The 26,916-nt window shown below is 48.3% G+C and overlaps 1 protein-coding gene across 4 annotated transcripts in view; it reads right to left on the bottom strand.

Annotated features, from left to right (window-relative positions):
- Nucleotides 1–24,520, bottom strand: part of PAX3 (paired box 3) — a 95,449-nt gene extending 70,929 nt beyond the window's left edge. The window contains exons 1-4 of one of the 4 annotated variants that reach the window (XM_082396994.1): nucleotides 21,775–24,520; nucleotides 20,289–20,524; nucleotides 18,828–18,957; nucleotides 17,522–17,656 (exon numbers count right to left, since the gene is read on the bottom strand). In XM_082396994.1, coding sequence (XP_082253120.1) covers nucleotides 17,522–17,656; nucleotides 18,828–18,957; nucleotides 20,289–20,524; nucleotides 21,775–21,859 — 586 coding nt within the window. In that variant the 5' untranslated portion in view covers nucleotides 21,860–24,520. The remainder of the gene's footprint in view (nucleotides 1–17,521; nucleotides 17,657–18,827; nucleotides 18,958–20,288; nucleotides 20,525–21,774) is intronic. The other 3 variants (XM_082396995.1, XM_082396992.1, XM_082396993.1) reach the window with 3 other exon arrangements.
- Nucleotides 24,521–26,916: the final 2,396 nt, after the last annotated feature.

Below are 26,916 nucleotides of genomic sequence, written 5' to 3'. Positions count from 1 at the left end.
AAAGGGGTATAGTTTCTCTTCCTGATGTTCTCATTTTATAATGTTCTGCTTCTATTTTTAAAGATTGGTAGATATTTTTTAGCAGTATTTGCTTACAAAATCTGTTTGTTTAAGATAAAGAAAACTACAACAAAATTTAAGCCACAGATATCAGATACATAAGAAAAATTATGCATGCATATATTAGATTGGATATTTTATATGCTCTAAAAATTCCTCAAACAAAAAATGACTTTTCACAAAACATTTTACATTGTTAATTTTATCATTTAGTCTTTGTAATTAAGGACTGTAGCATTTGAACCATTCTCTATTCTCAAAATATATATTAAAAACTTGATATATAGTAGATGCTGATTTCTGAAATAATTTTCCGCCACAAAAATAAATAAGCGAGGGGAAAAATTTATTAAAATCTTCCCTTGTTAGGCTACAACATCTTGCTTTGAATTGTTTTCAATGTAACTAAAAATATTTCTTACATTCTCCTCAAGTTTCTAAAATGCTTCATAGCAAAGTCCTTGAAAAAACAATAAAAGTTTTCAGATTTGAAATTATCTCCCATTTAATCTACACGTTTTCTCATAAACTCTGTTTCGAGTGGAAATTTTTGATTGATTCAAATATGATTTTTTTTTATTTTTAAGTGTATATTGCATGTATTTTAACTCAAAGGCAAAAAAAAAAGCAAATCTTGTTTATCCAATTGAGTTTCTGAGAACTACTAGTGAGGGAGCTAATTTAAGTTTAAGATATGACAGCAGAATCCGATTAAGTGAATGCACCATTGTCTGATTCTCTCTCCTCAAGCCCAGACAGTTCCTAGCTTTGACTTCATCGGTTGCCAGAAATCTCGTGTATTCCTCTCTGGGCACAGGAAAAAATGTCTAGGCACAGATGATTTGAAAGAAGGAATGTTACCGTCCTGCTTAAGCAACTCTAACTTAAGGAGACGTTCTCTAACCAATACCCCGAGGCCTTTCCAGCCTCATCTGGAAGCCACAGCTATGACAGGAGGTACAAAAAAGCATGCATTTCCCTGTGTGGATGGGGAAAAGCCAGGGTGTCTACCTGTTCAATGGCGCAGCAAGTCCCCACCCTCACTATTCCGGCACCTAAGGGCATCCTTCCCCCCAGAGATAAGACAAGTAGGAGTTGCTCACCTTCTAAGACATCGAGGGGCCACCAGGGGCCTCTCCATTCTTGCTCTGATTCCCCAACTGCCTGGAGGCCCCACTGTTTCCTCAAACAGCTGCCTGGGGCTTCCCAATGTCTACCAAGAGCTGGACATGGCCGCAGCTGCCACAACCTGCCAGAGCTGGGAGAGACTGTTGCCTTCACCTGGCCAACGCTTCCATTTTTCAAAGGAAGAGAATGAGGTCCGGAGAGGGAAAGCAACCTGGTCACAATGACAGTTTCAGAGACCTACAAGAAACACCTAAAAATTGCCTAATACAACCTTTACAGCTGAGGGGACCAAGGCCCCCCAGAATTAGGGTCTTACCCACCTGCCCGTAACCAGTGAGAGGATGGAGGGTCCTCAGCTTCCTGTGAGGAGTTGGTCCACGATCCCTCTAAGGGGCTCCTTGCAAGGACTGAGGATGCCGTGGAGCCTAAGGGCCACGTGGGTAAATTCTCAGCAGCTCTGGATTGCCAGACCCACACTTCGGCTCCATAAGTAAACAAGGTAAGGCATAAGAAATGAGGAGGTATCCTAGGAACTCTAGAGCCCAAGATACAAGTGGAGGGTAACTGAGTATCAGTATTATTATTATTTTATTATTATTATTATTATCTTTATGCTCTCACACACAGCTGTGCCAGGCCCATACTCCATGCACAAGGAGCCCATGTGTCTTAGCCTCTACCTTTCCCACCTTAAATTGAATGAGGACAAGGGTAGATGCATTTTTGTGGGACCTGAAGCTTTTATCATTTAGGGGTCCCCTGGAAGGGATACACACAGGTGAGGGGCCCTGGAACTGAAGGTTCCTCAGCTCTATGGTAAACCCACCTCTGCCCAGGACTCCTCTTTCATCCTCCACTCGAGAGGGCCTGGGGGAGATGTGGGCTGTTTCTAGATGCTTGTATCTACTGTCATTAACTAAGACTTACAAAACATCGATCAAGTCTAAATGCCAACTACGGGGTCTCAGCAGGAATCCAAGATCATCAGAGTCCACAAACACAGCGGGCTGTTTCTGAACCCCATATATCACAGGTGGAATAAATGCCAGCTGTCCCTCTGGGACCCTCGTGGCTTACATCCTCCAAAGCAATGTGTTTCTGAGGCTCTCCAGGACCCCAGCACTGAGAGTCCAAGAGCCTCTGGCCTTCCAGAAGACTCCTGGAAGTGCTTCAGAACACTTTCCAGAAGCTCTCCTAGCCAGTAGATCCATCATGGATGCCCCTTGGGCCCTACTCCTTCTGAAGAGGAGAACCTCACTTCTTCTGACTTCTGACAATGGTCCAGGCTCCACTAGAAGCATGAATATTCAGATCAGATATCTGCTCCTTAGAAGGTTTTAGGCTCAGAGGCAAGATGGGCCCCAAAGTGCCCTCCCTGTCTATGGCTCTAAGCCAGAACAGACGCTGTATGTCCTTCCTCTGGCCCTGCTTTTTGCCAAGAATCCCAAAGGACACAAGCCAAGTCCCTTCCCTGGCATCCAGGAAGTGTGGAAAATCCACCTGCAGGAGAAATGCTCTTGGTCCCCACCTGCCTCTGCCTCCCCCCAGATAGCTCAATGGGGTACCACACCCTGGAAGGCCGTGCTCACCCACAAAGAGCTTCCTCATAGCAGAACTAGTCCTGCCCATTCACAGTGAAGTTGGGATCTGCTGGAGTGTGATTTGAGCGGCAACAGAAACCTATACCTTGCCCCAACCAGAAAGCTTTCCTACACGGGTACCTGGAATTCTGCCGTTGGGGGTCATTCCTCCATGCCAGGCAATCTGCTCCCAGGGGCCTTTTGGAAACTGCATCCTTAGGAAGGGCAATTGGTTGAGTCAATGTGAATGAGGTAGAGCTCGGTGGAAGCAATGGTATGTGTGTGTGGAGTTGGAGTGCACAAGGGGAGGGTAAGCCAGGTAGAAGCAGGACAGGGGTCGGGTAGACAGGAAAGAAGAGGGAACGGCAGCTGAGACTGCCCTCTTTTCACCCAAGGTCAGCCCATAGAGTCCTTTGTGAAAAGAAAGTGAGAGAAACATTTCCACAGGGTTTGGGAATGGAAGACTGGGGGCAGGGAGATCATCAAACATCCCTGTACAAAACCCAAACTTGTTCCGGGAACATCATTTCCTATAAACTACAGTCTGAGTGACCGTCTCCTAAAGTTTTCCCAAAAGGATTTTCCAAGTACCAGAAATGTCAATGTGAAAGATAGTCATTGTCTTTCCTAATGAATTTAATTTGAGCTTTCAATTTTAAAAATAAATAAGTAAAAAGGATTCATTTCAGGGGAAAAATCATTACTTTAAACAAGTAACATTAAATTATAGTAATTCAATAAAACGATGAAAGTTCGCCAGCCAGCAAAGATTCAGACCAAATTCGGCTCTCTATGTCATTTGTATTTTGTAGTAAGGAAAGTGTTCCTCTCCTTATCTGCCCCAGGTATGTGCTAGTACTCCACAGGGAATGCAAGCCTGTATAGTGACCGTTGGTTTCAATTTGTCTAAAAAGGACAAACCACATGACACAAAGCTGTGCCAGGGAATGAGTACTTGACTTACACAAGATCTGTTTGTCTCCACACCCACTTCTTGAGCCTCTGATGAAAACGAGATGAGGTGGCCTTCCCAGCCTCCAACTGGCTTTGTACTCAGGATGCCCCGAGAAACCCCAGCTGACACTTTCCACAGGAGGGAAGAAGACAGACAGAAGTTGAGGCCCAAAAAGTTCACTGACAAAAGCCCGGAAGCTAATTCAAAATAAGCCAGGCCTTGAGTTTCCATCCTGGCCTTTTACCTGGAGCCGATTCCCTGCAGAATGGGGGACATTCCACTACCCAGGCACCCCTCTTGCCCCTGCACTCTTAAGCCAGGCTCTTTGCAGTTTCTGACCTGATGCTAAATTCCCAGTGCTCCATTTGCCTTCTTCTTTCAGACAAAAATTCAGCAGTATTCAGAGCTTGGCAGAGCCAGTGACCACAAGCAGACATTGGCTTCTGGTAAGAAGCTATAGAAGTTGCCTTTCTACTGCCCTCTGATAAATGTGTGTTGCCTGCATACAAGCCCCGGGTGTGTCCCATCTGCGTAAAAGTCAAGCAAATCTACCACCTGGAAAGTTTCCACCCTGGACAGCTTCCCAAATCGTATTCTGCCCTGGCATATTGCAGGTTCCCTGGATGCACTGGGAGGAGACCCAGTTTATTCGCTCGACCTCCTGCAATGGACTCCCAGCCCCCTTTAGAAATGGGCTGAGAGGATTTTATGTCTTAAAAATTTCCAGGGCTTCCCTGGTGGCGCAGCGGTTAAGAATCCGCCTGCCAATGCAGGGGACACGGGTTTGAGCCCTGGTCCGGGAAGATCCCACATGCCGCGGAGCAACTATGCCCGTGCGCCACAACTACTGAGCCTGCGCTCTAGAGCCCGTGAGCCACAACTACTGAGCCCACGTGCCACAACTACTGAAGCCCGTGTGCCTAGAGCCCGTGCTCCGCAACAAGAGAAGCCACCGCAATGAGAAGCCCGTGCACCCCAACGAAGAGTGGCTCCAGCTCGCCGCAACTAGAGAAAACCCGCGCGCAGCAACGAAGACCCAATACAGCCCAAAATAAATAAATAAATAAATTTATTTTAAAAAAAAAAGATTCCAAAATATAACCAATAATTCCAGACACTGAGATCCCATTCACTTGGGAATCATGCAACGGAAAGTTGAAGTGTTTCCCCAGATGAATTCATGGGTCTCTTTTTATTTTGAAAAGTTACAAATCTAAAACTCAGAAGAGAAGGGGCAGCTCTCCCACCGGAACCCCTGCTCCCTGATGTTGAGCCAGTTCCCCAGAGAACGCCTCAGCCTGCTACCTCCTTCACCTGTGTGATGAGAACACTGTGAGGGTGTGCTGAGAATCTAAAGAGTGGTTATTCTGCTGATGTGGACCTGAACATCACTGATTTTATGCGGTCTAAATTTCTGTTGAGAACCTCCCAGCAACCTGACAAACAAATCACAATTTTCCTCGTTGGGATTAATCCTCCCAAGACCCTCCTTCCTACATGGAGAGCTGCATACTTCTGCAGGTAGTAATCAGATGTCACAAATTATGGGCCTGATTCAATCCAAATTATGCACAGAGCCAGGAGAGGGGGGAAAAAAAAGCTGCTTTTGATTCTTCTCAGCTCTTTGCAGATGCTCTAAATGCCAGGCCTGTTTACATCCCCAACTGACTCCTCTGGAGTTCCATAAGGCAGTCAGAGGGGAAACAGAAAGAGAACCAGGGTTCCCAGCTGGCTGTTTCTATCGAAGCACAAACAAAAGTTCTAGCATTAGGAAAACACACCTTCCTGCCTCGTGTCTGGCTGAATAGTGCTACATGCTGTGGGGCTGGCTGCAGGAACAGTCAAGAGAGAAGACTTGTTTTTGTTTTTCTGTTATTTTGAAAAAAACCGAATCAAGATTTTGATTTTCAAAAATAAATCCTTAGCCCCTAACTTGTTCTCCTGTTTCCAAAAGGCCCACTCCTAAGAAGGAATGACTTGAAATATTGACTTTAAAATATGTATTGGTGTTCACATCTCCAGTTTTCTCAGGGGGCTTTGGAGAGTGTTGTTTTCTCATACAGTTGGAGCTCAGTTCTTTCTGGTTCATCCTGCAGACTTGAACTTCCAGCTTAGGTAAGCCAGGTACTCAGCAGCACCAACAACTGAATTCCTGAGCATCGGATTTAAGGGAAAATGGGCTGAAATGATTTGAGGGAGGCAAGGTATGTGCACAAACAGAAAAAGTCTTCTGTGCCTAGAAGGGAATGGATACATACCCCTTAAAAGTTCATAAAATTAAAAACTAACCTTTACCAAACTCAAGAAACCCCTAGAGAATCAGGCCAGCACTTTTCAAAAATTAGAAATACAAGACCATGTTTTATTAGACATAATCTGCTCTCTTACTAGTTCAAACCTGATCTGGTAACCTTGAAAGACAATTTCTCTTTTGTAACTAAACAATCAGAATAAGTTAAGTTGTCTCTGAATTGTTCTAAAAACTATCCATGATTTTTCCAGCGCAGAAAGAAAAATAAGAATGCTTAACATAAGTGTACCATTTTTGATGGCGGCGAAGTGAAATAAACAGTAGATAAGAAAAAGAGAATAAAAAGGGGAACCAGTAAGTCAAAGCAAAAAGCTTTCCTTGGATTTAGAGAATGTTACATTTGGAGAAATACCAAAATATTGGAGGAATTTCCTAAGCAGAAATTTCAAAACCTGTGCTCCTACCTACGTACAGTGGTAGAAGGAAGTGTCTCTTTTTTCTTGTACAAGTGGCCACAGGCAAACACGCACACACTCCATGTTTAGTGAGCATTCCTTCACCATTTGTTCTCAATGCAGAACCCAAATTCCACCAAAGCTATCAAAATCACAAATGCCGTTCCCTTTGTCTCTACCACAGAGGAATTATTTTACAAATAAAGTCACACATGTGCCAAATGGTGCTGTTGGATTGGAAACACTCTAAATGCTGTTAAATAAATCATCACTTGTCAATAGGATGGAATACTATGCAGCTATACAAACAGGCTGAGGAGACCCTCAGCCTCTGATGAGGAGTGATTGCAGAGATATAGTCTAAGGTGGAAAAAAAAAAAAAAAAAAGCAAAGCGCAGAACAGTTTCTACAGTGGGCTACCATTTGTGCAAACAAAAGAGGAGAGAATATTTGTAGGAGAGAAATACAATTGCTTGTTTATGCAGACTCTCTAGAAAGACAGCCAAGATACTGAGGGTCCTGAGTGGGAAGAAGACTTGTCACTGTACGCCCTTTTCTATATTTTGAATTGTGTACAGAGTGTAGGTTTTACCCGGTCAAAAATAAATATGATTTAAAAATACAATCTGACAACGCATGTATTTTTCACTTGAGTGGATGGACAAGAGGGCAATCCTCGGAATAAAAGAACACTTTCCTTTTTTAGGCTGAGAGTTGGCCCCCATAATCCAGGAGTCCCCTTGCCTCTAAAAGCCTTCAGGGGGCTAGCACAGTCCAGAAGGAAGGCCCAGGGCTCACCAGCGAATTTTTATCAATTCACTGGGGGTCGACCGGCCAAGGAGCCGGGCTGCCCGCTGAGACGCCTAAGCCGTGACAGCTGCGTAAACTGGCGGTGCCCCAGCCTGACCTATTTCAGAGACAGGTCAGCCCAGTGCATGCAGGGATAAGAAAACAACCTTCCTTCTCTCCAGTGGCTGCACTGGCAAGCTGCTCCAGCAGGAGAACCACAGGGCAGGAGCTCTCCAGCCCCCCACAAGTCTTACAAGCCAGGCTACTTTCTTTTTACCCTCGCATTGCACCCTACTCATACAGAAGTCCCAAGCTTTGGGGTCTGGATAGAGAGGGAAACTGAATAGAGAGGTCATTGAAATGTATCCTCCAGCTTAACAAACGCTATTTTGGAAAGTTTCCTTAATATTTCTGAACTCCAATTTTAAAGGAGAGGGATTAAGAAGAATCATGCAGAAAGAAAGAAGAATGCACACAATCTCACGTGCGGAGCCATAAAGACATTTAAGAACAAGGAAGCAGGCTGAAGAAGGGACGCAATGAGAAATCATACAAACACGATTCCACATAATGAAGGACTGCACCAGGATTTCAGGAATAAAAACGTGTGTGTGAGATGCATTTTCAAAAAGCAACTTATTTGTCAGTCCAGTGGAGGAAAAAAAACTTGTGCAAATACACAAACAAAACAAAGTTTGATTTGGAAGAGTTTTAAACAGCCAAGTTAGTCTAAGAGAGAAAAGTAAACTACAGAACAGGAGAAAAAGTAATTAAGAAATATCTTTTGACATCTCAGCAAATGGTTTTCAAATTTTATTATTTTTCAAACTATTAAATCAATATAGTCTATTACATTAAAGAGTTTCTTATAAACTCAATTTTTTGGACTCAGTGAAAGTGAATTTTTTGGTGAGTGTGTGTGTGCTTGTGTGCATGTATGCGTGCTGGTCTTCATTGTCGCTCCTAAGCCTGAATTAAGCTTTTATTTGCCCTTGGGCAGAGCCCATCTGCCAGTAGGCTAGTCACTTTCTGCATGTTCAGAGGGCTTTTTTCCCCACAAGATTTTGAGTTTTCCTGTGAGATAAGTGTAACTTGCACATAACTTGTATCTTCTCATTTTATTCTCATATCACCCTGGGAAATTGGTATAATGTGCCCCCATCTTACCAGACATCAGAACTCAAGGGGTTCACACCCAAAATGTGTTGGTCTCAATTTTAGAGCAAAATCAGTGATGCAAGACAGACTACTTTTACCTTGGGTGCTATGCTCTTATAAGGCAAGCAAAGACATGAAAAAGGACTTTGGGGTGTGTTTAAGTCAGACAAGAAACATTCATTTGTATTTGTGAACCTCAGTCAGGAAACCAGCCAAGTGGGGATTCAGAAAGAAGGAACCTGTTGCTTTTCTTATAATAAAATGAATTGGACCAATTAATTTTCTTTAGTTCAGGTTAAGCTCAACCATGGTAATTGGGAGACACACACACACACACACACACACACACACACACACATACACACACACACACCCCCATACCCTGTGGCCAAGATTTTCTTAATCATGATAATATGTTTGAATACTGGAAGAATTTTAAAATATGTGTTTGAAGATAGACTCTATGAGTCTATAATTGTTTAAAAACAAGATTTTTTTCAAAAAGAAGATAGACCCTATAAAGGAAACAAAAATGATGTTAATACCCCCAGACAATGCCAAAGTAAGTTAATGCCTATATTAGGGTTTGCCAAAAAAAAAAAAAAAAAAAGATAAAAGATGAGGGGTATGGTGGCTGTGCTCTTAGTTTATCTGTGTACCTATAAAAATCACAAGCCTACAAATGTAGGCTTTCTGTTAAAAATGTAAATTTGTATGTGACCATACAAGCATTGACTATGAAAGTATACAAAAACCAATTCCATGTTGCAAGATAAATTGCACACAGCCATTAACTTTCCTTTCTTAGCTATTCTACCCTAACTTACTTATTGTTTGCATGTAATGACATAAAGCCAAGTACATTTAATTCTGTAGTTGTTTCCAGAAATATGCCTACCATCTGATTATAAAATTTTTTAAAATTTACATTTAAGCCTCCTTAAAACTATACTATTTGAATTCTCAATATGATCCTGGAAATTTTTAATGCTGAAAAATCAGTGGTATTTCCTCTCCCTCAATCCTATGTTAGTCAGCCAAGAAGAGTCTCCCATCCTTGTCACAAAGCATTTTGATCAGCTATTTTAAAATAGAATCCAATGGAATCGGATCCAGAATGAATGGGAAATTGCTCCTAGAATCAAGAGTTTATATTAATATGCTATTGTAGATACAGTAAAGCTGGCCTTTACTGGGGGCTAAGTTAGGGGTTAAGGGGCTAAAAGTACATAAGAATCAAATCACTAAATGGGTTTAAGGAGACAAATATACGGCTAGTCTGCTATTGCCTGTCATGAGTTCTAGTTTGTTTTACTGGGGAAGATTCATTTCCCAATCACTGCAGTAAGAAGGAGGACATAAAAACTCAGACTACTTACTTTGATTGAGTTGCTTCACCACAAAGAGAAGGGGTTCTTTGTTGTTTTGGGTTTTTTCAACTTAAAATCCTGCAGCTAAAATTTAAATGCTACGAACTTTGTTATATGCAATGGGCAAGGTAAAACTCTTTCTCAGGATTTTTTTTTTTTTCCAGGAGAAATGTGCACCAAATCAAATTCGAAATGTTACACCATTGTTCTTTATTAAAATGCAACTACTTCTTTGAAGAAAAGTGGCCATTTCCATGGCAGAAATTATCTGTTAGTCTCTTCTCAGTTTTTATCAGGAAGGAAGGAAAACAGACATTAAAGATATGAATTTATAAGGCCTTTTATTGCTCAAGTGTCTTCAACAACTATTTTCCATGGTTTTCATAGCTCCCTTTGACAATGGTGAAGCTTCTAACTCATCTCTCTTAAATAAATGTTTTATAACGTTAATGGCCATTTTGATAACTGCTCATTTTCCAGTTACAAACTGGAAAGTACATATATTCTGTTCCTTTGAGACCATCACAGAAATGTGGGGGAAGCTTTCTAAAAGGAGAGACGTTCCGATTCCAGCAAAAGTTCAACACTGTTGGAGCTCAGCGTTTGGCCCAACACTGCAAGATAGAGCTGAAAGCTGAGCTGTGCCACTCTCTACCCGAGACTGGCATGAACGGGGCGAGAAAACCTTTCCCAACAGAGCAGAGGATGGTCCTCTGTTCCCACTTTGGTGTGCATCTTCCAAGAGAATGGCAACTTCTGAAATTCCCTTTCACTTTCTCTGATCACAATTCCCCACTAAGGCAGCTAGTGCTTTTTTTTTTTAACAATAATATCAAATGTTGATTTTTTCCAGCCTTATTGAGATATAACTGACATAGCCCGTCACTGAGTCAGTAATTCTGCCTTGGTACTGACATCAGGCCCCACTCAGAGTATGACTCTGCTGTCCCCCTGGCAGTATATGAATACATAGCCTGATATCCAAGGGGGGAAAGTCACTTTAACTCCACATGTAAATGAAACATGAAATATACATATACATGGAAAATGCAGCAAAGAACTCTCTAGCACTGCATCTGGACCCAGGACAAGGTAGTCATAATAGATCTGCACTGACTCATACTTCCAGCTTAATCTGTTTCAGGCAGTTGTCTCACACTGCAATGATTGGGACTATTGCAAAGGACATTTGAGCACAGATAGATTATTAATTAATTGGGAGATTATAATACAAAATATTAGAAAATACCCACTAATGATTCTGACTCTGTATGTCAAGATTCATCTTGTTCAAGAGTGAATAAGAGTAAAATAAAATAAATGAAATAAAAATAAAACCCTAAGCACAGTTATTTAGTAGTGAAATGAACACAGAGAAAGGGATTCAGAAAATCCCGCACACAGGCAGATCTATGATGCTCAGTTGAATATTCAAAACTGAATCTGGCATAAATTTCACAACCTCAGTTAGAGTGACTCGGAATTTGCAAATTAAGCACAGAGATGGTATTTCCAAAAGAGCCTTTGCATGCATTTTAGCTCTCATAATAAAAGAAAAATCTATCCAAATATATTGAACTCTTAAACAAAACAAAACAAAACAAAAAAAGCCTAACAGTTCATCGAAAAATCAACAGCCAAAAAAGTCATAAAATTATTCAAGGAAATATTTTTCCTAGCATTCAACAGCAGTGCTGAATGTGAATTGGGAAGCTGTGCTGTTACCTCAAATTCCGATGACTCTAGAAAGTGTAACCTACAGGAGAAATAAATCTTTTTGTGTGTGTGCGCAACTGGGTATAGTTTACTGCCAACATAACTCATAGTGACCGACTTACAAATAAACTCTAACAATACACAAACTATACACACAAACAAACACGTATCTGCTCCTACATTGTAGGAGGTTTAAAAACATGCATGGGATTCATCTAACCATCCATAAACACAAAAATTGTGAAAACATATGTAGAGAAATGCAGTCAATCTAATTCCCAGTTTCCTGTGTATTTAATTGTTCTCCAGCTAGTTTTACACAAAACTCTGACATCTTGCCTTTACGTCATTCCAGCTTGGCAGGTAACTTCAGTAAAACTTCCATATTTAGAAATTTAGTGACATTCAGGATCTTAGTTTCCATGCCTCTCGTCACCTCCCCCCAAACGAGAAGTTATTTGATGATAAATTCACCATCTTAGCCTAAGTTCTAAACAAGAAATCACCATAGGATAATTAAAAACACCCCATGAATCTCTTCTCTGCAAACCTAGGACACGTAACTGGTTTCGGTTCCTATTTCTTAAAGAGAATTCAGTCAATCCTCCTTAGAGGTTTCAGAGGAAAAGGAGGATTTTCCAAGACAGATAAGTTGAAATGATCCTGCTTTGATCTCAGTGGTTAAGACTCCCTCACAATGGAAGATGGCCACTGAGAGGCCGGGATCCCGGCCTTTTAATGCGTAACAATGGTATCAACAAACAGCTACTTAATCAATATTTGGCCAGAGCTGCTGAAAACTTCCTTTTCAGATTTTAATTCCTAGTTGTAAAACAACCCCAGAGCAGCCAGTGAGATAAGGCATTAAACTGACTGCTTAATTGCCTTTTACTGTCTTGTTAGTTATATATGTACATTCTTAATGGTTCTTTAATCTTTATTTACCCACATAAATAAGTTACCTGCCAAAGGACTCCACCGAACTGAACCAACCTTCTCTGCCCCAGCCCTGGCCAAACTCTCTCACCGTTTATTGCTGTTGTTGAGGCTTTTAATATTCATTGGCTATTTATTTACGTACAATGTGAGCATTTAACCTCATAGTTAGGAAGGAATTTTTTTTCCCTTAAAAATATATGTATTCATGAATGTTGAACCTGAGTTCGGTGGCAACGCTTGTATTCACCTGATTAATTTCCGCATATTCCACTCCCTGAACCGAGGCGCACTTGCTGGTTCCACCTCACCGCGCCGATGAGTTTTACTGCACAGCCCTGGGGACTCTTAAATGACCCTTCAGTAATTATTACCCACGTGAAGCCCCTACGTCCCCGCTCCGGTGCTATCAACAAGCAAATCAAACTTCAAAATCAACATACAATTTCAAGCATTGGTTAGAAAATGTGCATGTTTTCAATAAGGCTAGAAAGTGAGCCTACAGCAGTCAACCAAACAAAACAAACCCTCAAAAAATAAAACTACGATCCGAACTCGGGTGTTTCCTTTCAAATCGGTCCAACAGGAAAATCGTTACCGTTATCTCCTTGAAAAGAACACAGCGAGGTGTTTTAATTTAATTCAAGTTTTGATATTTCCAATACATTTTTAAACGGGTGATATTTCCTTGTTGAGTATTGTAAGGGCTTCAGAAAACATGAAATTTACCCCAAAGACCTGAGACGACATTGGGGTCAAATTCGTGATTCTGACAAATGGACTCGGAGAGTGGGCCGTCCACTTTAATAAAGGTTCCGATGCCACAAACCTAAGATCTTATAGCCCGTGATTTTAATCTGTGGGAAAGTTCCTCCCTCCCCCGCCCCCGCCTGTTCCCCGCACCGCCCCCCCCCCCCGCCCTTTGCCTCGCGCCAAAATGTCCTTCCCTGCTAACTTCAAGGCTGGGGGGGTCCGGGGGGGCGGGTGAGGGAAGAAACGGCCTTCCGCTCCCCTCGATGTCAGTAGCACTCCCGTTAATGATAAAATGTTCTTTTCATGATTCCACTGGAAATGAAATAGTTGCAGGACTTTTAAAACTTGTACATTTTTAATTGCTTTATCTTATGTCCCGCTGAAAAGCTGATGTCGTCCTCGTTAATTTTAGAAAAGCTCCTAAGTTTACAAACTCAAGCAAAACTTTTGTCACCTTTACTTTCTCAAATTAAAAAAAGAAAAAAAGCACTGTTTTTCATAAACGTCAAATTGAAAGGGAGCGTTAAAAAAAAGGAGGGTAAGCTCCACCCTACCTATGCTTGGGGTCTCTTGGCTCAATCTTTGAAATTGTTGCAAACCTCCCACGCTCACTGGTGATTCTTAAAAGGGGTAAAGTTCTATGAAAGTGTATCTCCAGCCCCAATCAAAACATCAATTTGGCAATCTGGCCTCTCTCCCCCTGCACTCCCGAGCTGCCACTTCAAAGCCGCAGCAACAAGTCAGTAATTGTAACTTTGCATCTAAATATTTAAGCGAGAGTCTTGCAGTCGCGTGTCCATTTACAGTCCTCATCTGTGCTCTAATTCCATTACGGCACAAAGCAAAAATGTTTCCCAAAACTCACAAACAGGAAAAGCGTCACCCTGCTGCTGCTGCCGCTGGAGAAGGAGGAGGAGGAGGAGGAGTTGATGAAGGAGCAGTTTCTATTGATAAGTCACTGCTTTTGTGTTAAGGGCTTTCTTTAAAATAAGAAAAAAATGGGGGGAGGTTGCAGAAATTTCACTAATGTGAGCCTCAGGCAAGGAAGGGGGAAAAAAGAGGAGAAGAAGAGGGCGGGGGAGGCGGGCTGTGTCTAGATGAAAGTGAGAAGGACATAAAGGAGGCAATTGAGTCGGCTGCAGCCCGGCGAGCTAAGCTTCGAGCCGGCCGGAGCGCAGGGGAGGGGGCGGCGCGGCGCTTTGGCGCAGGGCGCAGGAGTGGGGGCCGGCCCATTGTGGCGGCGCCCGCGGGCCAGCTCCGCAGCGCCGGGGGAGGAACAGAGACGCCTATTGAGTGGCCGCAGCGCGGGCTGTGCCCACAGCCCCAGTTGCCGCGACCGGGGCTAGGTTCCTACCGCTGCGCCTGCTCGGCTCTTGGGGAGGGGAAGGGTGTGTGGGGAGGGGGGTGTGGGGGGAGATGAGAAGGGTGCTGGGGGGGTGTTCCTGGCTGCCCTACCCTCTCTTTCCATCCTGGCAAAAGAGCTGGAAGCAAAGATCCAGGAGGGGCGCACAGCGTCTGTTGCGCGCCTAGGGCGCACGGGCCTGAGCGCCCCGCGTCGGTCCGAAGCGCTGCTCTTGCATTGGGCGAGGGACGGGGCAAAGTTGGGAAGGTGAAAGAGGCCATCCAGAAGAAAGGACAAGACCCTGGAGAGAAAAACGAGGGCCGTTCTGACCTCTTTCAGGGTACCTCTCTCCCTGTGTCCCAGTCTCTAACAAGTAGAGAGAGGTACTCGGGAAAGCCAGTCTCAGAAACATCCGGCAGGCCGGAAAGGAAGCTGGAACCTCCAGAGAGAGCGCGCCGCCCTGATCATGACACCCAAACGTCCCTCCTCAGCCAGGCTCCTCCTGCCCCGCCTGGGAGCTCAGAGCCCTTTATCAACATTCAGTCTATTTTCCAAGCGGGGCAGCCTGGGACTTTTGCGGCCCAAAGGATAGAGGGAATTTTGGGAGGTTTTTTTGAGGTTTTGAAACTTCCCTTCAAACTACACTCCACTCTGTCCTTTCTCTGGGCCCCTCTTGTCCTCCAGGGCTCATCCGGAAAGGGAGCTAGAGGCACTGAAGAGACTGACGCTGCATCTTCCCTGACAACCCCAAATTAAATTAGACTTCAGCCTCCGAGTTGTGTGTACGTGTGTGTTTTCAACGGTTCAGCCCCCTCTGGGGAGAATACTCTGATTTTAAAACTGGTAGCAATTGCCCTTGAATGGCAGCGGGCCCAGCTAGACGGCCCAAAAGACTAGAAACATTTTGTAGGTGAAATGGCCACTTTTTCCACGCTGGAAAGTCCATAAAACTTCCTGGCGCAGCAGCTATTGGGGCTCATTGAATAATTCATCCCTCATTGCAAGCCCATAATGTCTATTCTCGGCCCTTTGTGGGGCTGTTTTCTCTTCTTTTCTCCTTGAATTATAAAAAGGTTGCCTTCCTTTGTTCACATCAAGCTGCTGCGAGCCGGAGCTTTGTCTGGGCCGAGCTAAAGTGTGAGTTTCAATGGACTCTCCAGGCTTTGTCTCCCAAGTTCATCTCCAAGTGTAGATTGTGTAGAGAAGGCCTTCTTTGTAAAAGCTGGAAAAGTTGTACAAATGTTTGACCAGCTCATTTGGGGCGTTTTGTCTCCTGGGCCTCGGTTGCCGGTGCTGCGAGGAAGCTGTCGAGCTGCGGAGCGGGCGCCTCCAGCAACAAGTAGCAAAGCCTTGCCACCCTTCACCCCCCCCCTTCCCAAGCCTCTCCTACCCTCTGGGCTCATTGCCCCGCTGCCTGCAGGGGCCCGTTAGGTTTGGGGTTGGCTGGTTTCTTGCCTTTTTCCCCTCCCCAGCATCTCCGTGATGCATCTAGACCTAGAATAAAAGCTGGGGTCTGTTCTCAGAGACCAGGGCAGAAGCGCACCCCTCCAAAAGGAAGGGCTTAAACTGAGTCCATGTGAGGCCCCTGCTTTAGAAGGAGGGAAGCAACAGCACGTGTATCTCCCCTGCCCAACCTGCTGTGGTTTTGGTGTCTTTTCTTGATTGCCTGTGTGTGCCAGGGCATCTAGGCACCTGTTTATCGCTGAAATCTGTGGTTCGGATTTACAACATTGAAATCTGGGTCCCTTCGAGGTTGTGTACAGGGTTTGCATTGATTTGTAAAGCTGCCGCTCCGGAGGGCCAGCGGTCCGCCCCGGAGTTGAGCAATGAAGGTAAAAGAAGCGACCACTTTCCCGACCCACAGTCCTACCCTGGATGCCACCGGCTGACGGCCCAGACCCAGCTGGTCGAAGTGGGTGATCGCTCCAAGCCCACCTGGAGAGCCGCCTACCCTTCTAGGGCAACTCAAAAGTCAACTCAGCCCAACGAAGTCCCGGCCCCCGGCGAGGGAAGGCCACGCCTGGGGGAGGGGGGCACCTGGCAACTCCCGGCCCTTTGTGCTTTGGAAGAGGTGCAACCACCCCCAAGGCCAAAAGTGCTGAGACGCAAAACGGCTGAGACTCTCCTGCTGCCATGAACCCTTCCAGGTTCAACTCCCACAGGGTTGACTTTCTTTTGTGGGAGTGGGCGTACCTTTAGAGTCTGAAGACAACCCGCAGGCTGCACTTATGACTCCGCGGGGGAGATTCCCTCTTGAGGCTGACAGATCGCAGCCAACAAGAAGACAATGGTCCGCACCCCTGGGCGGAGAAAGGGTGCCGGCACTGCGAGCCCAAGAACCCAGACCCCCTCGGTTTGTAAACCAGAGCTTAGGCTTGTTTTACTTCCCAGACACGCACAGCTCAAACCCTACCGCATTTGAAAACCAATTTAAAACAAACAAAAAAACAGCCAACTTACAGATGTACCTTTATAAGGCAATCAATGTGGTGCAACCTTGGGACCCCACTGCCTTAAAGAGTTTTGAGCCTCTCTCTCTCTCTTGTCCTCGTTCCCGTCCCTCTCCCTCTCTCCCTCTCCGCGCCCCCCCTGCTCTGATGTGGAAACCCCTTTGGAGACCCGGGCCTTTCCTAAGGGCGGAAAAAGTTCCTTTAACCTCCGGAGGCTCACGGACTGCCCCCAGCCTCACAACCGCTCAGAGACGCCCAGTCCGGTACCCCAGAGGGCAGGAGGGTGGCCCCGCACCCAGACCGCACTTTGCAGTTCTGCCTTCCGTGGGGCTGCGAGTGGTGTGGAGGAAAGGTTTAAAAATAGAAGAAAAAAAAAAGAAGAAGAAAAGATTTTTGTGTTCACTGTAAGTGCGTCTCTGGTCTTTCACTTGAACGCTCTTACCCGGGTGCAGGGGATATGAGCGAGAAGGGACCTTGACACGAGCGGGGCTGCGCCGCCCTCAGGACCCCAGCGTCAGAGCGCGGAGTTCGGGGAGGCGCAGGCCCCCCAAGGCGCCGCCCAGCGCGCCGCCGCTTACCTCGTTCGCTCAGGATGCCGTCGATGCTGTGTTTCGCCTTCTTCTCACTCTCCTCTGCCTCCTTCCTCTCCAGGTCGGCCTCCTCCTCCTCGCCTTTCCCGAATTTACTCCTCAGGATGCGGCTGATGGAACTCACTGGGGGCGGAAGGAGGAAGGGGGCGCTTACGACTGAGACCTGCAGGGCCGCGCTGCAAGGGGCCCCCCGGCCCCCAGTCGGGGTACGGGTGGGGGGCCTAGAAGGCCTACCCTGCACAGCTTGCTTCCGTCTCCTCCAGCGTCTTTGGGCATCCTCGTCCTTCTACACCCCGCCTCACCCTCCCACTCATACCCCCCATCCCATAATCGGCCTCTAGAAACATTGAGCCGGTAGTCTGGAAAGCTCGCACCTCCAGGTTAGGGCCGGGAACCGCGGTCTCGGTCCGCTCTCCCCAGTAGGAAGTTTCCCTCCTAGACTCCACAGACGGGTCTCTAGATCTCCAATCTAAGAGATTTCTCCCGCCAGCCACACTGCACCGCCTCAACCTGAAGGCATTGCGCCCCGCGGTTCGCGGTAAGGCAGGAAGAACCAGAGCGGACCCGTCCCCTGCAATTCAACTTTTTTCTTCTTTTTTTTTTTTTTCTTTGAGGCCATAAAGGGTTTAAATTTCAACTGCAGAATCGTTTCCTATTGTAAAAGTCAAAAGAAAATGCACTCTCCCCCATTTATTTTTTCCAGATTCCAGTCTGGTAAACAAATCCATGCTCCGAAATATCTCGTTCTCGCAGGGGGGAAAAGGGAGTTTCCTTTTAATTAAAAACAAACCCGCGCGCCCTCGCCCTCGCCTGCGCTCGCCCCTCTTCTCCCTCCGCCTCCCCCTGGCCGCCGGGGGCGCCGGATGGGCCCTGGGACTCGGGAAAAAATCCCGGCCGTTGCCGAAGCCTCCCCTCCTTGGCTCGCACGGTGAAGTCTCGGTTGGCGCGGCCCCATCTCCCTTCGGTTAGGATTACCAAAACATTTGTTTCTCTTTAAAAGGGAACATCAATATTAATAAACGCTTGGCCTCCGCCTCGCGTTTCCTGCCCTGCCTCTTCGACAGAAATCCTCTTTGGGGAGCCCTCAGCGGCGGGCTCTCAACCCCAGGACAAGCAGCTCACCACTCCCTCCATAAAACGCCAAAAACGTCTAGCTCGTAAATATTTCAGAGCCCTGGGAGGGGCCGTCGTCCGATCGCCCAGATCGATCATTGGGGTGATTATGGTTCAGATGGCCCGCCCGGGTAATAGCGACTGACGCCTCGCCCCAGGAAGACGTTAATGAGCCTGGTACCTGAGGGTACGGTGTTTCGATCACAGACCGCGTCCTTGAGTAATTTGTCTCGAATTTCCCAGCTGAACATGCCTGGGTTCTCTCTTTTGTATTCCTCAATTTTCTTCTCCACGTCAGGCGTTGTCACCTGCTTTAAGAGAACAGGCAGGCAGGCGTTGGTACCCAGTCCTCTGGGCCAGATGTGGCGGCCGCACCGCCTTGGGCCTAGAGGGACGCTCCTTCGTGCGCCCCCGGGAAGGTCCCTCTGCTTAGCAAAAGGACCCCTGCTCTCTGAGGCAGTGTACTTTAGAAAGGGGCAGAGAGGAAACCATCCCACCCGGAAGCAGCCTGGGTACTCTCCTCCCCAGATCAGTCCCTCAGTCGGCTTAAAATAAGAAGAGGTATGACATATTGGAAGGGGTGTACTTTCAGATCCGTGGAAATAAAGAAAGGCAGCCCCTTACACTGAATCAACACGAAAACGAAACTAAAAAAGGAATGCTTGAAAGAGGAGCAGAAAAATCAAGTTAGACCTGCAACTTGGGCCTTTCCAAAGGAGCACAAGATTTTAGCTAAGGTGAAGACCAAAATGAAATGCAAAAGGTGAGTGTCCAGATTTTTTAAAAATTAGAGAGGATAGCAAATATGGATAATTTTAGAGACTGGCTCTTTTCTTCCCAATAAAAAGCGTTTCCAGAGATTCTTAGAGAGGTTGCAAGGGGGGCTGGCATGGCAGGAGGAGAGGCGGTTGTCTGGAAGTCTTCAGTTTACCAGAACCCTCCTGTTGGTTTTGCCCTGTGGCAACTAGAAAATTATATTGGATTTTCCCCACGTCCAGAAGAAAAGGCAGACCGTATACAGTCCCCTCCCACTCAGCCACAGCCAGTGTGATTCTCTTTCCTTTTTTAAGGAGAACCAAAATAATTTGAGGATAGCACCGAACTACCTTTTAAAAGCCAAGTCATTGGCTCATTGCAAAGAATACAAATCACCCTGGCTTTTGACTCCTTGAAGACAATTTGGACTGGAGGCGACTGGGGATGGGAGTTGGGAGAGAAACCATTAAAAACCAAAAGTGGTTCCTTGGATTAGTTTTGGAAAAGGCAGTGCAGTGGCTGGGAGCTGGGATGATACTTGGGGAAGAAACCAGCAACAGGTGGGCACATACAGTTTGCACACTTTGGGTGTTTGCCTATTAAAATAATTTGATGAGGATTCCAGGACTCTGAGGCATAAAAAACAAATGCTTTATCACCTGTGCAAAAAGGCTGGAGTTTTTCCTTAGCGTTTATCAAGGAGCTCCAGCTAAGACACCACTCTAGCCACTTCCCTTCAACCCCCAATACACACACACACACACCTTCTCAGATTTGGATAAACTCCTCAGAAAGCCCCAGATGTCAGTCCTTGCCCCCTGCCCATTCTTCCCTAACTCGGGACACTGCAGGCAGGAGGCCTCCAGGGCCAGGCCCACGCGCTCACCTTGGGCTTGCTGCCACCGATGGCGCCGGGGCGGATGGAGCCCGTCTCCTGATATCTGCACAGGATCTTAGAGACGCAGCCGTGGGACACACGCAGCTGGCGGGAGATGACACAGGGCCGGATGCCGTGGTGGGCCATCTCCACGATCTTGTGACGGATGTGGTTGGGTAGCGGCCTGCCGTTGATAAATACACCGCCGAGCTGGTTGACCCGGCCCTGGCCGAGGGGGGTGGACACTGAGAGCACAAGGCGAAGAGAGAGACGCACAGAACGTCATTTCGGGAGAGCAGAGAGCAGCCCAAAAGGTGAACCCACCTAATTTCTCACTCCTCTGGCCAATCGCCATGTTACAGCCTCAACACTGAAACTGCTCCATTCAGGCTCCCAGCCGCAGACCCTGTTTCAACTACACTTGTTCAAATTATTAAGCAATTCAGGGGCACATAATCTTTTGTGAAGGGAACAACCAGGGCAAAATAACTCGCTCCAGTGAAACTGTCTTCCCTTTGGGCCCAGGAAAGGGGACAACTTGTGGGGGGAGACTCTGAGGCTGGAACAGCCTCCTGGCAGAAAGATGTTCACCCAGGCCTTCTCGAAGTCGCACTAAACTCTGTCTAATTGGGGCAGCTTTCTTTCTAAGGGACTTGGAGGAGCTGACAGCCCTTCGGGTTTCTGGCTGAGAGGGCCGCAGGCAAAGGTCAAAGAGGGTCCTGAAAGCAAGTCGCAGGTGTCAGTGCGTGTCACCTGTTACACCTCGGGACAGAGATGCCAGTCGGGTATGCTCGCAGGTCCCCTCGCCTCCGCTGGTGCCCTGGATATCACATCCTATTCTGCACTGAGGGCCAAGGCTAGGCGCCACCCTGCCAGCATCCCGGCTCGGGCGCCTCAACCTCGCAAATTGCCTAGAAAGTTTCGGGCTTGCAAATCCTCTTGCCTCCCTGGGATTCCAGAACCTTCAGGCTAACTGAAAGGCAGTTCCCCAAACGGGTTGTGGAAACTTCGAGATGCCGCTGGAGATGAATGGAACTCTAATTAATGAATCAATTAATACTAAATTTTCCAAACACCACCACAACTTTGTAGCGGCAAGAAAATCCTTCCAGAATTAACAAAAGTTTAGCAAACATGGGAGCAACCGGGACAGTTCTGAGATGCCTTCGGTTGGACAAAATGCTGAGAAGTTGCTTTCTGGTACTCAGAAGCCGCTGATCCTTTCCCCACCACGGCATTTCCAAAACAACAGAGCAAAGCGGAACGGCCCAGGAACAGGCCTGACGGCCAAGCTCCGCGGAGTTGAGGAGAGAAGGGCGCTTCGTTTGCCCAGAGAAAATCGAGTCGGGATCTCGCCCGACTGTTCCCTCCTGGGGCGGGGGTACCCCGGGAATGGGCTCCTGGACGCGCCAAAGGAGCCAGTGGAGACCCGGGGCTGAGTGGAGCAGCCCCGCCGCGGCCCCGGGGTCTGGGCGGCGCTGAGGCCCTTTCTTACCTTCCAGCGGGAACCCGCTGCGCGGGTAGTTCTGCCCCGGGCCCGGCCGCATCATCCTGGGCACAGCTCCGGCCAGTGTGGTCATCCTGGGGACAGCGCCGCTTGGAAATTATATCCAGGTGAAGGCGAAATAGAAAGACGAGAGAGGCGCTGGTGACCCTCGGCAACTCCCCCGAGCGTGGAGAGCCCCTCCCCAAAAAGACTGGAGAGAGAGGAGGGACACGGGGAGGGGGCTGCTCGCTCCTAGTCCAAAGAGAGGCTCGAGGTGGAACGGGGGAAAGGGGCGGGCAGGGAGGCCCCGGAGTCCAGGATCCCGAGCCCAGGGCGGAAAAGTTTGGTGCGAAGCTGGGCGAGCGGCGCCGCGGCTGGGAGCGCTGGGGAGGGAGCTCGGAGCGCCGCGACGAGCCGAGGGGGGGGGCCGGGGGCGGGTGCGCGGCCGGCCTGAGTCTCCTCCCGTCGTGACACCGAGTGCGGGGATCCGGGCTCGGGAGCATTTATTAGTTCTTTCGCCCAAAGCTTGGTCAGGAGCCCTGAGCTGCGATTGGCCGACGGGGAGACCGTCCCGGGTGGCGGAGACACGCGCTGATTGGGCGACAGCGGCCACTTTCTCTTCCCATCCCCGGCGGCGCCGAAGCCTCGGCAGGCCCGGAGAGGAACCTGCGCTGCGCCTCTTCCCCGGGGAAGACAAGGGTACACCCACGGAAACAGGGAGAGACAGTCCGAGGGAGATGGCAGCTGCTGAGACTGGAGAGGGGTCCGCGTCTGTCTGTCTGTCACTCTATGTGTGTCTCTCTCCTTGACTTTCTATTTCTCCGTCTCCTTATCTCTCGGTGTGTATCTCTGTGTGTCTTTCTCTGTCTCTGACTCTTCCTCTCATTCCATCTCTCTGTGTGTCTCTATGTCTCTGTTCTTCTACCTGCGGCTCTGCCTCGCGCCCATTTTTCTTGGCTTACTTGCCAGTGAAGGGGGTGCAATTACAATAAGAAGGCATTGGAGCCCCCAGACATCTGTAGTCTTCCTTCCTCTGGTCCATGCCCCTTGGCATAGGCTTATTATGAGGGTCTTCCCTATGGGGTTCCTCCCAGGAAGAGTCCAGAGTGTGCTGATAAGTTCTTTTGTCTTCACAGTCTGGGGGCAGGGATAGTGTGAAGCTTAGGTAGTGGCCGGAGGCCCCACTACTGGTTAGTTGAAGGCTGGGGAAGGGAGGAGAAAGAAAAAGGTCTCCTCTTCTTGATTAAAAAACCCTCTCTAGGAAGCCCCAGCTCTAAATCTGGAGGTATAGATTCTCCAATGCTTTGGCAGAGATGCATCTATATGTTAAAGTTTTGCCCGGCTGCAGCATTTGTTCTCAGGAATTTATTATGGTATTCAGACTAAACTGCTGGAAAAATAAAAGGAGCAAAGTCTTGGCTAGGAGCTGAAGTGTCCCCAGCAGGATATGACGCCAGGAGTGTTGTAAAGACTGTCTGTCCTTAGAGAAGGTGCTATTGTGCATAGCCTTTTATTTATAACTTGGTAAGTGCCAGCGAACTCGCCTCCTTTACACCCCCGAGTGCCAGCCCCGCGCTCTGCACTGCGCTTTATTCGCTCGAGTCTATTCAAGGACTGTCACTCCGGGCCTGCGAGGTATTCAGGGCCTTAATCAATCAAAAGGATGAGAATCAGGCAGGTTTTTCCCTTTGAAATAAAGGAAACAATGACTTCTGGGCTTCAAGTTCCCCCTTCTCCTTTTACGATTTTTGAATTTTTTCTGCACTGGAGTTCTCCACCCTCTCTCTCCTTCCCCTTTCCCTTAACTCACTTGACAGTTTTTACATGAACTCGGGCCCCCAAACCCAACTCCCCACCCCCTAATTAAGGCAAACTAAGAAGGCAAGATGGAGGGGAGAGTATAGCTGCTCAACCATCTGCGAATTGGCTCTTCAAAAATCCACTCGCAAGTGGGAAAAGCAGGCAGCTTTCGGCTCTGCCCAAAGTCAAAAGGTTTGGTTGACCCTCTGAGCAAGGGGAGACCAGCCTCTGGAGACACCAGAAAAAGTCTGGACATTCCCTCACCCACCCAAGTGGGGAGGGCCCCACGTGCATTCATAGTACACAGGAGGGACGCTGCTTAGAATGCAGCCCTGTTCAACCTGGTTTTACATAAAATGATTCAATTTGTCAAGGGGACAACTTTCTCAGTTCCTTTTTGCACACTTGGGGGCCACAAAAGCCTGTGTCCTGTTTCCTAAGCTACTTCTCGAGCTAGACTTTTTCCAAGTTTTCTGTCTCCAAAGGTTGAGTGGAGCAGCCAGAGCACGTTCTAGGGTCACCCGTCCTTGTTGGAGGAGGGAGATCCCAAAGTGTGTTTCAAGAGGGCAAAGGCAGACTCAACTCACAGTTAAAAGGAACCCTGGGACCCGCGGCAACGAGGGGTTAAAGAACGTCCAGGACTGAGTCTCATTGGTTTTGGAGCCGAGGGCTACGTCTTCAAGCCCTCCCGGTGGACCCGGTGCTCTCCCACGGGGCGTGCTCTCTCTCGAGAGCCCTCAGATCCGTGGAGGGATGCGCTTGCCGCAGACTCGCTCTCCCGGGTTTCGTGTCCTCCCAATTGTAGAGCCGGGAGGACCTTTGAATGGAGGTGCTGCAGGTTGAAACAGATTTCTTTCGAGGGCCCATAGGTGCCCGTCCAGTAGGCACATCCATAAACCGACCACCACTTGCTTTAAAAATGTACAAATGGAGACGGGGTGGGGTGGGTGGCGGGGAGGGGGGGCTGGCGGCCTGCAGCCCAGGAGTCTCTTTGCTGGCCTCTCCCCTGCCAGACCGCTCTGAGGTATATATGTAGCCAGAAGATTAACTCGGCTCTTCCTCACCCTGGCAGCAGCCAGAGGACCCTGGAGACCCAGAGACGGGCGGGAGGGCATCCTCAGGCTCCTGGCAGCTGGGCCGGTCGGGCTGCAGGGTCATTTCCGAATTCCCCAGAGTCCAAATTCCCTGAGGTTGGTATCCCCGAGGTCTGACTTGGGAGGGCCAGGACAGCGATGTTGGCTGAGACTCCCTGGCCGGTGGTGCCCACTCGCAGTCAGGCCAGACCAGGCGGGGCGGGGAGGGGGAGGCGGGGTGACCAATAGGTCACCGGAGGGTGGGGTGGTTCCCAGTTTCCCAGACTGGTTTCTAAAGAAAGCACCCGATTCTACACGCCAGCCACTCCTTCCCTATCTCGGAAGCTTGGGCCTCCCCTTACTTCTTTCCAAAGTCTCTCTGGAAGCCGAAGCTACACCCACACCTGACTCCCCAGAGCAGGAAGGGGGTCTCCACCAGGGCACCTCCCCTGCCGGGAACCTGTGGGCCACCGAGTCCCCATTCCACTCACGGGCAAAGGAGTAACCCTGCAGTGGGGTTTGGAAGGCGGGCGCCTGGCCCTGCAGCCCTGAGCCCAGGTTTGGGAGGCAATTTCATTTCCTCAGACTGACAGATTACCCAGAAAGCAGCCAGGAGAGTCTCTAGCACAGTTCTGTGAAGGAACTGTGGTGTCCACCCGCACACGCACGTGCAAAATGAAACTGGAGCCCTGAGGACAATTGTAGGATAATTCGACCCCAAAAGGAAAATAACTTGCAGCTGCTTCCTCTGCCCCCAGTTTCAGAGGCACTTCAGGTGAAATAGATAGCGGCTGCCCCTCCAAGCCTGTGGGGAGAATGGCCGGTTCACTAGAAGGCTCTCCCTCCCCGCCAGCTTGGATGCGTTGACCCACAGTCCAGTCAGGTTGAGTGGAATCTGCTTTGGGCCAAGTGACACCCTTCAGCCCACAGCCCCGCACTTGTGGACCCCAGGCCACAAGCGTTTCATGGCCCACGGACTTCTTGGGCCTCCGAGAGGAGAGAGACCACTTCATTCTAGCCGGACACAGGCCTTAGGAGGAAATTATGAGCTGTGTAAAATAATGTCCCTGAACTGGAGGGGGTGGTGCCTGCCACCCACACCTTTTTTGCCTTATCTGGAGGGTGTAGCCTCGCGGGGACGCATCCCAGGGTCGCAGGCATCACTCAGGATGCAGTCCGAGGTTTGAGCAAACGCGACGGGAAACCCTCAATTCCACAGAAAGGCTTTCCCGCATTCACCGGGAGGAAATCAAAACGCCAGATCCTGACCACACACTTCTTGGCCGGATACCAGATTGGTGATTGCTCGGGTAAAACCCGTGGCCCATCGCAGCGCCTGGCTTAGCGACCGTGATCAGGCCCCCAGCTGTTGTTTGTCAAAAGCTTTGGCGCCGCTATTCTCCCCCAGTGGAAAATTAGTCGGGATGGGGTCGGATTTAGGGACTGGATGGGGATCTGCGCATCGCACTGAAATGTGGTGTGGGCCAGCCGCAGTGGTTTTGTCCCTGCGGTGCCCCTGTAGCTAGGGAAGCGGCCCCAGAACGTGTGAGCGGGTTCTCAATAAAGAACATATGGTTTGTGAGAAAAGAAGGAAGAAGGAAAAAGAGGAAAGGAAAAAGAAGGGAGAGGAAGAAGTGAGGTGTAAAAAAATATTTTTTGAAAGGCAGTGAGGGAGGGAGAGAATGAATCTCACAGCAGCTTGTCTCCTACAGATGTTCATTTGGTTCTGCAAAAATTATTTTTATGCAAATAAGGAAGACAAGATGCTAGAGTCTGGGAGAGGGGGGAGAGGTGTCTCATAAAAAATAGAATACATACCCTCTAACCTTCAAAAAGTGTTTTGCCCAACTCGGAAAGGGTGTGTGTGTGTGTCGGTAACTGCTCTGCTGGTGTGTGTATGAGATGCCAGCACACAGGGCCGCGTTTGAAGGGATCCTGAGGTGGGAGAGGGGAGGTAAAGATTAGGGGTCTTGGAAAGGGGGTACTGGCTGGCACTGGGGGCAGTCTGGGCCTTGAGGAGGAGAGGCGGTGCACAGGCCAGATCTGAAGTGGGGTGGGGGCAGAGCTGGGGACGTGGACGTGAGGGCTGGGGGAAGCGGGAGGTCTTCTGGGTTTCCTTGACGTCTGGAGCAGAACGAAGAGCAAATGACCACGCCAGGAACTCCTGCCCCAGGGTGCCTGGGGGCGCTTCTGGACACGAAGTGCCCGGACTGTGTGTTCCGCTGGTGTGGGGCGGGAGAGACGTGGAGGGGGCGGAAGGGGAAGGAGTGAAGGGGGT

This window comes from Balaenoptera borealis, assembly GCF_965194805.1.
Source record: "Balaenoptera borealis genome assembly, chromosome: 6".
NCBI lineage: Eukaryota > Metazoa > Chordata > Mammalia > Artiodactyla > Balaenopteridae > Balaenoptera > Balaenoptera borealis.
Note: the sequence above shows the minus strand (reverse complement) of the source record. Positions and strands in the feature narration are given on the sequence as shown.